General features: G+C 36.8%; 1 protein-coding gene across 7 annotated transcripts in view; it reads right to left on the reverse strand.

The window, feature by feature from the left end:
• MARF1 (meiosis regulator and mRNA stability factor 1) overlaps positions 1-15,379 on the reverse strand; it is a 56,220-nt gene that overhangs the window by 8,410 nt on the left and 32,431 nt on the right. For all 7 annotated transcript variants that reach the window (XM_078152804.1, XM_021001813.2, XM_021001812.2 and 4 more), the window contains 5 exons: positions 7,874-8,094; positions 3,745-3,887; positions 3,459-3,592; positions 1,461-1,663; positions 38-265 (listed from right to left, as the gene is read on the reverse strand). In XM_078152804.1, the coding sequence (XP_078008930.1) occupies positions 38-265; positions 1,461-1,663; positions 3,459-3,592; positions 3,745-3,887; positions 7,874-8,094 (929 nt within the window). The remainder of the gene's footprint in view (positions 1-37; positions 266-1,460; positions 1,664-3,458; positions 3,593-3,744; positions 3,888-7,873; positions 8,095-15,379) is intronic.

A 15,379-nucleotide genomic window follows, 5' to 3' on the forward strand; every position in this document is an offset into this window, starting at 1 on the left:
ACTACAAAATTTATTCCAGAAAGAAAAATCAGTTTACCTTTACAACATGGCAGAGTTTTTGCATTAATGCTGGAACTGAACTGACATCATAGTCTTGGAGACGCAGGGTATAACCAAAAGTTTTACCATATTCTGTAAGTAAATCAGTCATCATAAGACAGTTGTCCTTCTGAGACCGAAGAAGTTTAACAAACTGGGCAGCTAAAGCCTTGACACGTTCTACCTCTGTCAACATAAGGATCTTTTCTTGTCCACATTCCAATACCTAAAAAAGGGAAACAAAAGGAAATGAAATGCTACAACTCAATGAGCAAATAATAAGCATTCATGTATATAAAACTATTAACTAGAAAGCACTTTTGTTTATCTTAGCAATAGCATAATGGCTTACAAGGATTTTTTGTTTTTGTTTTGGCTAGGTCATGGGGTTAAGTGACTTGCCCAGGGTCACACAGCTAGTGTCAAGTGTCAGAGGCTGCATTTGAACTCAGGTCCTCCTGAGTCCAGGGCTGGTGCTCTATTCACTGCCACATAGCTGCCCCAAGGGTTTATTTCCTAAAGATGTTTTTCTCAGTTTCATCAACTGTTCATAGTTACCACAGCACTTGTCATATCTCTGCATTACTAAGATCATTAATTATAAAAAAATAAATACAGGTAAAGTCCTTTTCTGAAGGTGAAGATGCTCTAAACCATTACACTGCTGGCTATGGGTTTGTGTAGCAGCCTATCACTCAGACAACTGCTCAAGTTTATTTTCAACTTGGCAGTATTTCCTGTGGGCAGTTTGTATTCAGCTGGTTTAAAAGTCACTGATTCAATATGCTGTGAAAGCCCAGACATATGGAAACAAACGGGAAGAAGTAACAACAATAAAGGCCACTTTCTCTCCTACAGCCTAATAAACAACATTTTCTGGTTCCTAGCCTCTGAATGTAAATGCCACTGGATTGAAGTGGTACTCAAACCTTTGCAGAGTACACCCCTTTCTTGTTTTCATCTCTCTTCCCCCAAAAGCAAGAGAAAGTTACTTGTCCCCACTATGGCACAATTCTAATATCAAGGCTTCCTTCCTCTGCTGGGTTCACCTGAAGCAACATCCTATCCTTTAAAAGGTTAATTACTAGAGTTCTAACATACTCTACAACCCACACATAAGTTTTTAAATAGGTTTAAAAATATACAGATCATGAAAGAAATGATTCTGAAATCTAACCAGAGTTATCTAAAAAACAATATGAACTAAAATCAATTAAATCTTTTTTTTTAAATTTAAAAATCATATGTACACTCCAAAATGACATACCAGCCCGTAACTTTCTTAACCAAAGTACTTCAGTCATGCGTGCCTGCAATTATTATGGCATGGCAATACAGGTCCTCAAAGTGAAAACTCTCCTCCACAAACTGCACACAAAAGTAACCTAAATTTTTAAAATTAGATACTTTTTTGAACTTACTTGTAAAACATCAGGAATGGCTTCAAAAAGCTCAAGTAGTTTAGTAAATCCATAGTGTGCAAGTTTGCATTGACGGCCAAAGTGGTGATGGTAAGAAGGAATAAATTTATTAAAGGGCATCCGGAAATGGGGTTGATGCCGAAGCAAATCGACAACCTCTTTGCAGAATTGTTTTGTCCTTTCTATTTCATCTTGAGTACGTTCTTTAAAAGACAAAACAAACATCACAACTTTTTCATGTGCTTACATATACTTAGTATCTATGGTCTACTATGTCTCATACGGTGCTTAAAAAGACATAATCTTTATCTTCTAGGAACTCACTTTGGGAGACAGGGGGACCCAGTTAGGACTTGATGACAGATGGTAACGAAGGAAAATGCTAGGATAGATAAAATAAATTCATAAGGCCACTCTGAAAATTCCTTTTTGTTAATAAGTTTATCTTTCTTTCCAACCAAATATTTTATCAGAGGTGTTTTTCTAAAAATTAGAACTGATTGATTTGAGCTTAATTTCTTCACTTTCTTGATGAAGGTTCTCTTTAGTGCACCAAAATAAACACACACCACGAGTCAGAGGAGCTCAGTTTGAATTCTTGAAATGCCATGTATGACCCTGGGAAAGTAATTTAACTTCTTCAGTCCTCAATTGAGCACCTATAAAATAAGGCAGTTGGAATAGATGACCTCTAAGATACCCTTCTCAGCTCTAAATCTGTAATCCTCTGACCTACTGAAGAATGGAAGGGGGAAGTAAGGACAAATATCATTTTTAGTTGGATAGGTAACCCCTAAATAGCTACAATCTTATTGTACCTGAAAAAGACATTTTGGTAATTCTTCTTATTGTCATTTCCCTTTTTTTATAATCATCACTGACTACAGATACGTGAAAACATCTAAAATTTACGTGGTTTTTGTCCTGACAAATATACAATCTAATCTGAAGTAAGAATATCCTAGTCATACAATCAAAATCAAAATTATTACTGAGGTCCACAGCATAGATGACCTTCTAACTGGTGTTTTTTGCAATGCAAATAAAAGTTCTGATGATAAAACTTTATGTTAGTGATAACGTCCTCTTCTAATTTTTACATATAAAAATTCCTTATTATACAAGCAATTTTCTGGTTTGAAAATGGGCTTAATTTCTTCTTTGCTTCCTTTATTTACCCATGAATCCATTTGTGTGGCAATTATGGGTTCCATCAAAACAAAAATGTATTTGTCACAAAATCTGTCAGAAAATGTCAGTCAGTGAACAAACATTTATTAAATACTTACTGTATTCTATATGCTGGGCTAAGCACTGAAGATACAAAGAAAGGCAAAAACAGTCCCTGCTCTCCAGGAGCTCACATACTAACATACTAACAACATACAACCATTTACAAACTACGTACAAACAAACAACTATGTACAGAGTAGATGGAAGGTAATCTAAGAGGGAAGGCATGAGCTTTTTAAGGGGGACCAGGAAAGGCTTCTTGTAGAAGGCAGAATTTTAGCCAAGACTTGAAGGAATCCAGGGAAGTCAGAAGGCAGAAGTGAGGAAGAAGAGTATTCCAGGAATTGGAGACAGCCAGTGAAAAGGCAAGAAGTCAAGAGATGGAGTGCCTCACACAAGGGATAAAAAAGAGACAAATGTCACCGGATCATAGAGAATGTGGAGGGGGGTGAAATATAAGAAGACTGGACAGGTAGGAAGGGGTTTGGTCATAAAAGGTTTTACAAGCAAATGGGAGGGTTTTTAATCTGATGCCAAAGATAACAGGGAGGCCCCTACAGTTTAGTGAGTAGAGGGCTGATAAGGTTAGAACCACACTTTAGTAAAATCATTCTGGGAGCTGAATGGAGGATGGCTTAAAGTGGGGAAAGGGAAACCAACCTAAAGACTACTGCAACAGTCTAGGGAATGAGGTGATGAGGACTGAATGTGGGGTGGTGAAATGTAGACTACAGACAGACTTTTAGCAAACTTAGGCCCACACACCTTTTTTGGGGATGCAGATCACCATTTCATCATCTTGTTGGGTCAAACAGACTGTCGTATCTGGAATTTCTGATATGATATCAATCAACTCACAAACACCATATTCAGTAACATCCCAGTCTTTTGAGAAACACCTATGAATAGAAATGGAAATGGAGGAGAAAATAAATAAAATAATTGGTTCAAATTACTTCATTAGCTTTTTAAGGGAAGAGAAAATAAAATATTACATAATCTTTAAATTTTGGGGAGGGAAAGTATTTAAATTTTTTTCTTACAAACTTACCAATGATAAGCCTGCAAAAATTCTCTCACAATAACCTGTTTACTGGCCTGGGATTTGAGAAGTTTTAATAAATCTTGGGTAAAGCGCTTTACTTGGGCTCTGTGGGTTAGAGTCAGTAATCGTTTGGAACCCATTCCAAGGATCTGAAAATCAAATATTCTCTGAATTAGACTCATAACATTCATTAAAACAAATACTCAACACCTCAGTGCTTACCACTACAAGGCATTAACTCAACAATCATATTCTTTTATTAATGTTATTTCCTGTTAAAACCTATTATCCACTTCCTACTGCATCAGATAGAGAAGAGCTCCCTTTACTTCGAGTTTAAATAGAAATACTTGCTATAAAATGGATCTATAAAAACAAGGAAAATTATTTAAGAAATCAGTGTTCCTTCTCCAGCTTCCAACAGTTCTACATACACCTTCAAAGAGTTATATTGGGGGGCAGGGCCAAGATGGTGGAGTGAAAGTAGTGACTTGCTTGAGCTCTCCTCCAAACCCCTCCAAATACCTATTAAAAAATGGCTCTAAACAAATTCAAAAGCAGCAGAATCCACAAAAAGCAGAGGAAAACAAATTTTCAGCCCAAGACAAGCTGGATGGTTGATCAGAAAGGTGTATCGTGCAAGGCTGGGAGAGGAGTGCAGTTTGGCGTGGGTGCACAGGCTGCAGCAAACCTGGAGCAGGCCTCAGAGAACTGAATCTCAGGCAGCTGTGGCAATTTCTAGACTTCTCAACCCATGAACGCCAAAGACAACTTAGAAGGTCAGTGGGAAAAGTCTGTTTCTGCAGTGAGAGAGAGAAGCTAGATCTCAGCCTCAGCTCCCAAGCAAGTGCAAGCCCGGGGTAGTGGCTGCCTCCTGAGCTTCTGGCCCACTGACAGGGGGAATTGAGTGGCTGATTAGAGGGGGATTGCAGGGATCTTTTTTCCAGTGTTGTGGCAGGAATCTCTTGCTTTGCCTGTGCTTGGATCTGGGTCACAACTCTGAGGGGCAGTCCTGGGGCGAGGAGGAGCGCTGGCATGGTGGAGCTTGTAGTGGGCTTTTCTGTTCCAAGACAGAAAAGGCTGCTTGTGGTCACTCATAGACCAGAGCACAAGGCAGGAAAGGAGTAAACACCTTGCCCCTTATCACACCACCTTGGAAGAACTGAAAATTTACAGGTCCCTAGAAGTATCTCTGTAAACAGCTGTACAAACCCCCGAAGCTTGGGACAGTACATTCTCCACACTGGAAGCAGACTCCTACCTTAATAAAGAGTTTATAACTCAAGTAATTGGCTGGGATCATGAGCAAACCTCTCAAGAAGTGTCAGACCACAGAATCTTTTTTTGGTAACAAAGAAGACCAAAACATACAACCAGAAGAAGACAACAAAGTCAAAGGCCCTACATCAAAAGCCTCCAAGAAAAATATGAATCAATCCCAGGCCTTGGAAGAGCTCAAAAAGGATTTTGAGAAGCAAGTAAGAGAAGCAGAGGAAAAACTGGGAAGAGAAATGAAAGTGATGCAAGAAAATCATGAAAAACAAGTCAACAGCTTGCTAAAGGAGACCCAAAAAAATACTGAAGAAAATAACAGCTTATAAAAATAGCCTAACCCAAATGGCAAAAGAGGTCCAAAAAGTCAATGAGGAGAATGCCCTAAAAAGCAAAATTGGCCAAATAGAAAAGGAAGTCCAAAAGATTACTGAAGAAAAAATACTTCTTAAAAAAAATTAGAATAGAGCAATTGGAAGCTAGTGACTTTATGAGAAATCAAGACACTGTAAAACAAATCAAAAGAATGAAAAATTAGAAAACAATGTGAAATATCTCTTTGGAAAAACAACTGACATGGAAAATACATCTAGGAGACAGAATTTTAAAATTATTGGACTATCTGAAAGCCATGATCAAAAAAAGAGCCTAGACATCATCTTTCAAGAAATTATCAAGAAAAACTGCCCTGATATTTTAGAACCAGAGGTCAAAATAGAAACTGAAAAAATCCACCATCTCCTCCTGAAAGAGATCCCCAAAGGAAAACTCCTAGGAATACTGTAGCCAAATTCCAGAGTTTCCAGGTCAAGGAAAAATATTGCAAGCAGCCAGAAAGAAATAACTCAAGTATTGTGGAAACACAATCAGGATAACACAAGATTTAGCAGCTTCTACATTAAGGGACCAGCGGGCATGGAATATAATATTCTGGAGGTCAAAGCAGCTTAGATTACAACCAAGAATCACCTACCCAGCAAAAGTGAGTATAATCCTTCAGGGTAAAAAACTGGTCATTCAGTGAAATAGAGGACTTTCAAGCATTCTTGATTAAAAGACCAGAGCTGAATAGAAAATTTGATTTTCAAATACAAGACTCAAGTGGAACATGAAGAGGTAAACAGGAAAAAGAAATCATAAGAGACTTATTAAGGTTGAACTGTTTACATTCCTGCATGGAAAGATGATATTTATAACTCATGAGACTTTTGTCAGTATTAGGGTAGTTGGAGGGAAAAAATTATATGTATGTATAGAAATAGATATAGATATAGATATAGATATAGATATAGATAGATAGATTGAGGGCACAGGGTGAGTTGAAGATGAAGGGGTCATATCTAGAGAATAAAATTAAGGGATGAGAGAGGATTATACTGGGAGAAGGAGAAAGGGAGAGGTAGAAGGGGGTAAATTATCTCACAAAAAAATAGAAAAGAAAAGGCTCTTACAATGGAGGGGAAACAGGGGAAGGTGAGAGGGAATGAGTGAATCTTATTCTCATAGGATTTGGCTTAAGGAGAGAATAACAAATACACTCAATTGGATGTGGAAATCTGTCTTATCCTACAGGAAAATAGGGGGAGAAGGGGACAAGAGAGCAAGGGAATGATAGAGAAGAGGGCAGATTGAGAAAGGGGGTAATCAGAAGCAAACACTTCTGAGTAGGGACAGGGTCAAAAGAAAGAACAGGATAAATGGGGGGAGCAGGATAGGATTAAGGGAAATAGAGTTAGTTTTTCACAACATGACTACTATGGAAGTGCTTTGCATAACTGCACATGTATAACCTATACTGAGTTGCTTGCCTTTTCAATGAGGGTGGGTGGGGAGGGAGGAAGGGAGAAAATTTGGAACTCAAAGTTTTAAAACACATGTTTAAAAAAAATTTTCACATGCAACTGGGAAATAAGAAATACAGGAAATGGGGTACAGAAATTTATCCTGCCCTACAGGAAAGTAGAAGGGGAAGGGAATAAGAGGAGGAGGAGAGAGATAGAAGGGAGGGCAGACTAGGGGAAGGGATATTCATAATGCATGCCATCTTGGGGTGGGGGGAGGGGTGAGATAAAAATTCAAAACTCAAAATCTTGTGGAAGTAAATGTTGAAAACTAAAAATAAATAAATTTAAAAAAATAAAAAAACCAAAGAGTTATAACGTCAGCAATGCAAAATATTCTATCAATTCAGAAAATGGATTCTTATAGTATGCCCAAGAAATGCACCTTGTCTCTTGGAAAAAGTTAATTATTTCTGGAGAACTTGAAATAATTTGATTATATCTATATGACTCAAATTTACAGAACTACAGGATTTACAACTAAACGAGGCTGCAGATGTCATCAAGTCCAATTTCTTCATTATATAGAGGGGGAAATTGAGGTCCAAAAAGGTAAAGTAACAGGGCTAGCTTTGATCTTTGTTTTTTTGTCTCCAAATTCAGGGCTCTTTCCAGCACCCCATACTGGTTCTCAGAAACACTACATCCAAGCCAGTCTGAAAGCAAGACAATTTATCAAATGTCCAGTGGGGCTTGTTATCAGCAACAAGGAGAGAGCCATTGCTAATACTTTTTACATGCAGTGTCCTCTTATCTTCAGCCTCATCTTCTGTCTTTAAGCTAGCTTCTATCCTTAACATACTCTCTTGCTTGAAGTAGTAAGGCCTTTTTTATAAAAAATAGATTTTTTTTTAATAGACTCATTCAAATGAATTTTGAGCTTTCTGATCTTCTAACTCACAAGACTACCTATCAGTAACAAAACTTAATGTCATAAACTATTTTACAAAGCAAAATTTCTCTCATTTCAGAATTTCTCACACAATCATTTCTTCCAGCAAAATTTCCTGAGGGTCACTCACCTGCAATACATGAGGCACTGCTTCTAATAATTCCATTAACCTGGAATATCCATAGTCTGATACACGACATTGCTTTGCAAAGTGATGATGATAGGATGGGATGAATTTGCCCACAGGTATGATGCAAGATGGCTGGCTCTTCAGTAAGTCAATTACTTCTCTACTGAACTGGATAAGTTGTGGGTTCCCCACAGGACTTTTGGAACGTAGCAGCCATGGGTCTAGGATGGAAAACAAAAGTGAATATTTAAAAACAAGTAAACAGAATTTTCAATGGGTAACAAAACACAAGAGTCACTGCTTGAAGTTACTAATAATTTAAATCAATCAAGTAGAAAAGAACACTGCTGTATTTTATATTCAAACCTAGGTATGGCAAAGAGTCAATATATTAGTTAAAAATATTCATGGGCTAGCAAATGTTTTCTTTTTTTAATAGTATTTTTTATTTTTTCCAATTACATGGAAGGCAATTTTTCATTTTTTTAAAAATCTGAGTTCCAAATTTTGTCCCTCCTCTCCTCCCTCCTCTTTTAAAACAGTAAGCATATAGGTTATATATGTGCAATATATGTAAACCATATTTCCATGTTAGTCATGTAGTGAAAGAAGAAACTGACTTAAAGGAAACAACATGCAAAAAATAAAGAGAAAATAGTATGCTTCACTTTGCATTCAGATTCTATCAGTTCTTTCTTTGGACATAGACAGCATTTTTCATCTTGAGTTCTTTGTAACTATGTTGGATTATTGTATTGCTGAGAAGAACTAAGTCATTCATAGTTGATCATCGTACTAGCACTGCTCTTACTGTGTACAGTGTTCTCCAGGTTCTGCTCACTTCACTCTGCATCAGTTCACGTAAGTCTGTCCAGGTTTTTCTGAAATCTGCCTGCTCAGCATTTCTTATAGCACAATAGTAAGTTACATTCATATCACATTACATTCATATACTACAACTTGTTCAGCCATTCCCTAACTGATGGGCATCCCTTCAATTTCCAATTTTTTGCCACCACAATAAGAGCTGCCATAAATATTTTTGTACATGTAGGTCCTTTTCTCTTTTTTATGATCTCTTTGGACTACAGACCTAGCAGCGGTATTGCTGGATCAAAGGGTATGCACACAGTTAGCAAATGTTTTTGTACTTATTTTCAAGACTAAACAATAAAACCAAAAATAAGGAGCAGCTAGGTGGCACAGTGGATAGAACACCAGCCCTGGAGTCAGGAGGACCTGAGTTCAAATCCAGCCTCAGACACATAACACTCACTAGCTGTGTGATCCTGGGCAAGCCACTTAACTCCATTGCCTAGCCAAAATAAATAAATATATGAATAAGTAAATAAATAAAACTTTTTTTTTCATAAAAGTGATGCTTCCTTCAGCAAAACAAAAAAAAAAAATCAGAAATCCTACATTTGTATTGTGTTTTTAAGATTTGTAAAACACTTAACTTACGAGGCACAACCAAGATAGTGGAGTAAAGACAGGGACTCAACCAGTCCCTCCCAAATTCCCCTACAAACAACATTAAATAAGGCCTCCAAATGAATTCTGGAGTGGCAAAATCAACAAAAGGGACTAGGTGAAACAATACCCTAGCCCAAGATAACTTAGAAGGTAGGCAAGAAAAGTCTGTCTCACTGGGGTAAGAGAGAAGGGCAGTCCAATGCATGCCGTGCCAGGCAAGCCAGCAGTGAGGCCCTGAGCCTCAGCTCAAGCCAGCAGCAAGACCAAGGCCCCTGCTCAAGGCAGCTGGCAGTGGCACATGCCCATTGCAAGCTAGCAGCATGCCTTGGAAGCAACTGAATCTATGGTGACTTTCAGAGTTCTCAGCCTACAAATAGTAAGAGGGTCAAATAACTGGTCAAAAGGAGATCACAGGCAACCCTTAGCTGGCACTGGGTGCAGGACCCTGTTGCCTTGTCTGTCCAGGGATCCTAGTCACAGTTGCAAGGCAAGAAGAAGCACTAGTACACTAGAGCTCCTGGTTGCAATGAAATGTAGACCTTGGTCACAGTTCCAGGACAGAAAACAGTGCTTGTGGTCACTCACAGACCGGAGTACAGGCCAGGAAAGCAGTGACCACACCTCTTCTTCAATCAGATCACTCTGGAAGAACTAAAAATTTAGAGATCCCCAGAATTGGCTCTGAAAACAACAGAACAAAAAACCTGAAGCTTTGGATTGTACTCTCTCCACCCTAAAAGCAGAGTCCAACTTTAACATAAAAGTAGAGATCAAGAAATAGGCTAGAAAAATGAGCAAGCAACAGAAAAAGAGAACCTGACCATAGAAAGTTATTATGGTGACAGGGAAGTCAAAAGACGAACTCAGAAGAGGACAACAATGTTACAATGGCTACATGCAAAGCCTCAAAGAAAAAAGTGAATTGGTCTCAGTCCAAAAAAAAAAAAAAGATTTACTACTAAGAGCTCAAAAAAGTTTTTAAAAATCAAATAAGAGGGGACACCTAGGTGGCGCAGTGGATAAAGCACCATCCCTGGAGTCAGGAGGACCTGAGTTCAAATGTGGCCTCAGACACATAACACTCACTAGCTGTGTGACTCTGGGGGTAACCCCAACTGCCTCACCAAAAAAATTAAAAAAATCAAATAAGAGAAGTAGAGGAAAGATTGGGAAAAGAAATGAGAGTAATGCAAGAGAATTCATGAAAAAGAGTCAACAGCTTGATGAAGGAAGCACAAAAAATGGAAAAAGACAAATATTCACCGAATAAAACAACTCCTTAAAAAAGTAGAATTGGCCAAATGGAAAAGGATGTATAAAAATTTGCTGATAAAAATAACTCCCTAAAGGTGGCCTAGCCATACCAGGTCTAAAACTATTATAAAGCAGCAATCATCAAAACTATTTGGTACTGGCTAAGAAATGGAGTGGTGGATCAGTAGAATAGGTTGAGTATATAAGACACAGCAGTCGATGACTATAGTAATCAACTGTTTGATAAACACAAAGATTCCTGCTTCTGGGATAAGAACTCACTATATCACAAAAAACTGCTGGGAAAACCGGAAAATAGTATGGCAGAAATTAGGCACAGAGTGAGACCAACATCTTACACCATATACCAAGATAAGGTCAAAACTGGTACATGATTTAGACATAAAACGTTAATACCATAAGCAAATCAGGAGAGCCAGAAATAGTTCACCCGTAAGATCTATGCAGAAAGGGATAAATTATGACCAAACAAGAGACAGAGATCATGAAATGCAAAACGGATAATTTTGGTTACATCAAATTAAAAAATTTTTGCACAAAGCTAATGAAACCAAATATTAGCAGGAAATCAGAAAACTGGGAAACAATTTTTATAGCCAGTGTCTCTGATAAAGGCCTCATTTCTAAAACATATGGAGAACTAAGTCAAATTTGTAAGAATACATGCCATTCCCTAACTGATATGAATAGACAGTTTTCAGATGAAGAAATAAAAGCTATCTATAGTCATAAAAAATACCCTAAATCACCAGTGATTAGAGAAATGCAAATTGAAACAACTCTGAGGTACCACAGCATACCCATCAGACTGGTTAATACGACAATAAAGGAAAATTATAAATGTTGGAGAAGATGTGAGAAAATTGGAACACCGATGCATTGTTGGTGGAGTTGTGAACTGATCCAACCATTTTGGAGAGCAATGGTTGCCATTTGGCAACCAAACTGTGCATACCCTTTGATCCAGCAATACTGCTACTATGTCTGTATCACAAAGAGATCATAAAAAAGGGAAAAGGACCCACAGGTACAAAAATATTTATAGCAGCTCTTTTTGTGGTGGCAAAGAATTGGAAACTGAGAGGATGCCCATCAATTAGGGAATGACTAAACAAGTCATGGTATATGAATGTAATGGAATACTATAAGAAATGATAAGCAGGTAGACTTCAGGAAGATCTGGAAAGACTTACATGAACTGATGCTGAGTGAAGTGAACAGAACCAGGAGAACATTGTACATAGTAACAGCAACACTGTATGATGACCAACTTTGATAGACCAGCAATGCAATGATCTAAGACAATTCCAAAAGATCCATGATAGAAAATGTTATCCACATTCAGAGAAGGAACTATGGAGTCTGAATGCAGATCAAGGCATATTATTTTCTCTTTTTCGTTTTTTCTTTCTGTGGTTTTTCCCTTTTATTCTGATTCTTCTTTCACAACATAAGTAATGTGAAAATATGTTTAATATGACTGTACATATAAAGCCTATTTCAGATTGTCTGCTGTCTTGGGGGTGGGGGAGAGAAAAAAATTTGGAACTCAAAATCTTACAAAAGTGAATGTTGACACATCATTGGAAAAAATAAAATATTATGAGGCAGCTAGGTGGCACAGTGGATAGAGCACCAGCCCTGGAGTGTGAAGGACCTGAGTTCAAATGCGGCCTCAGACACATAACATTCACTAGCTGTGTGACTCTGGGCAAGTCACTTAACCCCAATTGCCTCACCAAAAAAAAAAATTATTAAGTGGAAAAAGAAAAGAACTCCCTAAAAATTAGAATTGGCCAAATGGAAAAGGAGGCACAAAAGCTCACTGAAGAAAATAACTGCTTACAAATTAGAATTGAGCAAATGGAAGTTAAGGATTCCATGAGCCATCAAGAAACAATAAAATAAAATTGAAAGAATGAACAAATAGAAGAAAATGTGAAATAGCTTACTAGAAAAACAACTAACCTGGAAAACAGATCAGAAAGGGATAATTTAAAAATTATTACACTACCTGAGAGCCATGATCAAAAAAAGAGCCTAGACATCATATTATAAGAAATTACTAAGGAAAACTGCCCTGCTATCCTAGAACCAGTGGGTAAAATAAAAATGTAAAGAATCCACCTCCTGAAAGAGATCACAAATGAAAACTCCCAGAAATATTATATCCAAATTCCAGAACTCCCAGGTCAAGGAGAAAATACTATAAGCAGTTAGAAAGAAACAATTCAAATACTGTGGAGCCAGCCATCAGGATAACACAAGATTTAGAGCTTTTACATTAAACGATTGGAGGGCTTGGGATATAATATTCCAGAGGGCAAAGAAGCTATGATTACAACCAAGAATCACCTACCCAGAAAAACTAAGCATAATCCTACAAGGGAAAAAATTTAAATTTAATGAAATAAAGGACTTTCAAGCAATCCTGATAAAAGACTATAGCTAAACAGAAAATACAATTTTCAAATACAAGACTCAGGAGAAGTATTAAAAGGTAAACATGAAAGAGAAATCATAAGGGATTTAATAAGGATAAGCTATTTACATTCCTACATGAGAAGATGATACACGTAACTCCTAAAAACTTTATCATTATTAGGACATTTAGGAATATACATAGATGGAGGGCATAGGTATGAGTCGACTGTGATGGAATGATATTGAAAAAAAATCAGAGAGTGAGAAAGGGATACACTGAGAGAAGGGAGAGGTAGAATAGGATAAATGATCTCACATAAGAGGCACAAAAGAGCTTTTACAGCTGAGTGAAAGACGGAGTAGGGGCAGAGGTGGGGCGGGAGAGGTGGTGGAAGTTAATGCTTGAACCTTACTCTCATTGAAATGAGCTCAAAGAGGGAATAACATCCGTACAAAGTTGGGTATAGAAATCTATCTTATTCTACAACGAAGTAGGAGAGGAGGCAGATAAGAGAAGGAGAAGGACTGATAGAAAGAAGAACAGATTGGGAGAAGTGGCAGTCAGAAGCAAAACACTTCTGAAGAGGGACAGAGTAAAAACAGAGAGACAAAAGGATAAACAGGGAAAAAATAGGATGGAGGGGAATACAGTTAATAATCATAACTGTGAAATGTGAATGGAGTGAATCATCCATAAAATGGAAATAGAGAGCAGAAAGAATTAGAAACCAGAACCTAACAATATGTTGTTTACAGGAAACACACCTGAAACAGAGTCTCACACACAGAGTAGAAATAAGGGGCTAGAACAGAATCTATTATGCTTCAGCTGAGGTTAAAAAAAAAAAAGCAGGGATAGCAACAATGATCTCCGATAAAACAAAAACAAAAAGAGACCAATTTAAAGGAAATAAGAAGGGAATCTACATTTTGTTAAAAGATACCACAGACAATGAAGTAATATCAATACTAAATAAATATGTACCAAACTGTATAGTACCTAAATACTTAAAGGAAAAGCTAAATGAGTTATAGGAAGAAACACATGGTAAAACTATAATAGTGGAAGTCCTCAACTTTCCCCTCTTAGAACTAGATAAATCTAACCAAAAACTAAAGAAGAAAAAAGTTAAGGAGATGAATAGAATTTTAGAAAAGTTAGATATGATAGACCTCCGGAGAAAACTGAATAATAGAAAAGAAAATTCCTTTTTCTCAAAAGTACATGGAACCCACACAAAAACTGACCATGTATTAGGGCATAAAAACCTCACAACCAAATGCAAAAAAGCAGAAATATTAAACACCTTTTTCAGATCATAAAGCAATAAAAATAACATTAAGTAAAGGGCCATAGAAACAGAGCAAAAATTAACTGGAAGCTAAATAATCCTAAACAACGAGTGGGTCAAAATACAAATTATAGAAACAATAAATAATTTCATTAAAGAGAATGACAAAATGAGACACAAAACTTATGGGATGTAGCCAAAACAGTACTTGGGGGAAATTTTCTATCTGAACACTTACATCAAAAAAATAAAGAAAGAAGATATCATTGAATTAGACATTCAGTTATAAAAAACTAGAAAAAGAAAAAATTAGAAGTCCCCAATTAATCACCAAATTGGAAATCCTTAAACTCAAAGGCAAGATTAATAAAACTGAAAGTAAGAAAACCATTAAACTAATAATTAAAACTAGGAACTGGTTTTATGGGGGGAAAAAAAGATAAGTCATTGGTTAATTTGATTTAAAAAAAAAGAAAAATTAATTATCAGTATCCAAATTAAAAAGGATGAATTCACCATCAATGAAGAGAAAATTAAAGCAATTATTAGGAGGTATTTTGCCCAATTCTACACCAATAAATCTGACAATCTAAGTAAATGAATATGTACAAAAATATAAATTGCACAGATTAAGAGAGGAGGAAGCAAAATACTTAAATAACCCCTATTTTAGAAAAATAAATTGAACAAGCCATCAATTAGCTCCCTAAAAAAAACCCAGGGACTAGATGGATTCACAAGCGAATTACATCAAACATGTAAAGAACACTTAACTCCAACGTCATATAAACTATTTGAGAAAACAGGCAAAGGAGTCCTACCAAATTTCTTTTATGATACAAAGGTGGTGCTAATACTAAACCAGGAATAGCAAAAACAGAGAGAGAAAACTATAAACCAATTTCCCTAATGAATATTGATATTCAGAGGTGGTTCAATATTAGGAAAACTATCAGCATAACTGACCATACCAATAACAAAACCAACAAAAATTATATGATTTTCTCAATACGTGCAGAAAAAGCATTTGACAAAATAC

The sequence above is a fragment of the Phascolarctos cinereus genome, unplaced genomic scaffold (genome assembly GCF_003287225.1).
Source record: "Phascolarctos cinereus isolate Bilbo 61053 unplaced genomic scaffold, phaCin_HiC Scaffold_4;HRSCAF=312, whole genome shotgun sequence".
Taxonomy (NCBI): Eukaryota; Metazoa; Chordata; class Mammalia; order Diprotodontia; family Phascolarctidae; genus Phascolarctos; species Phascolarctos cinereus.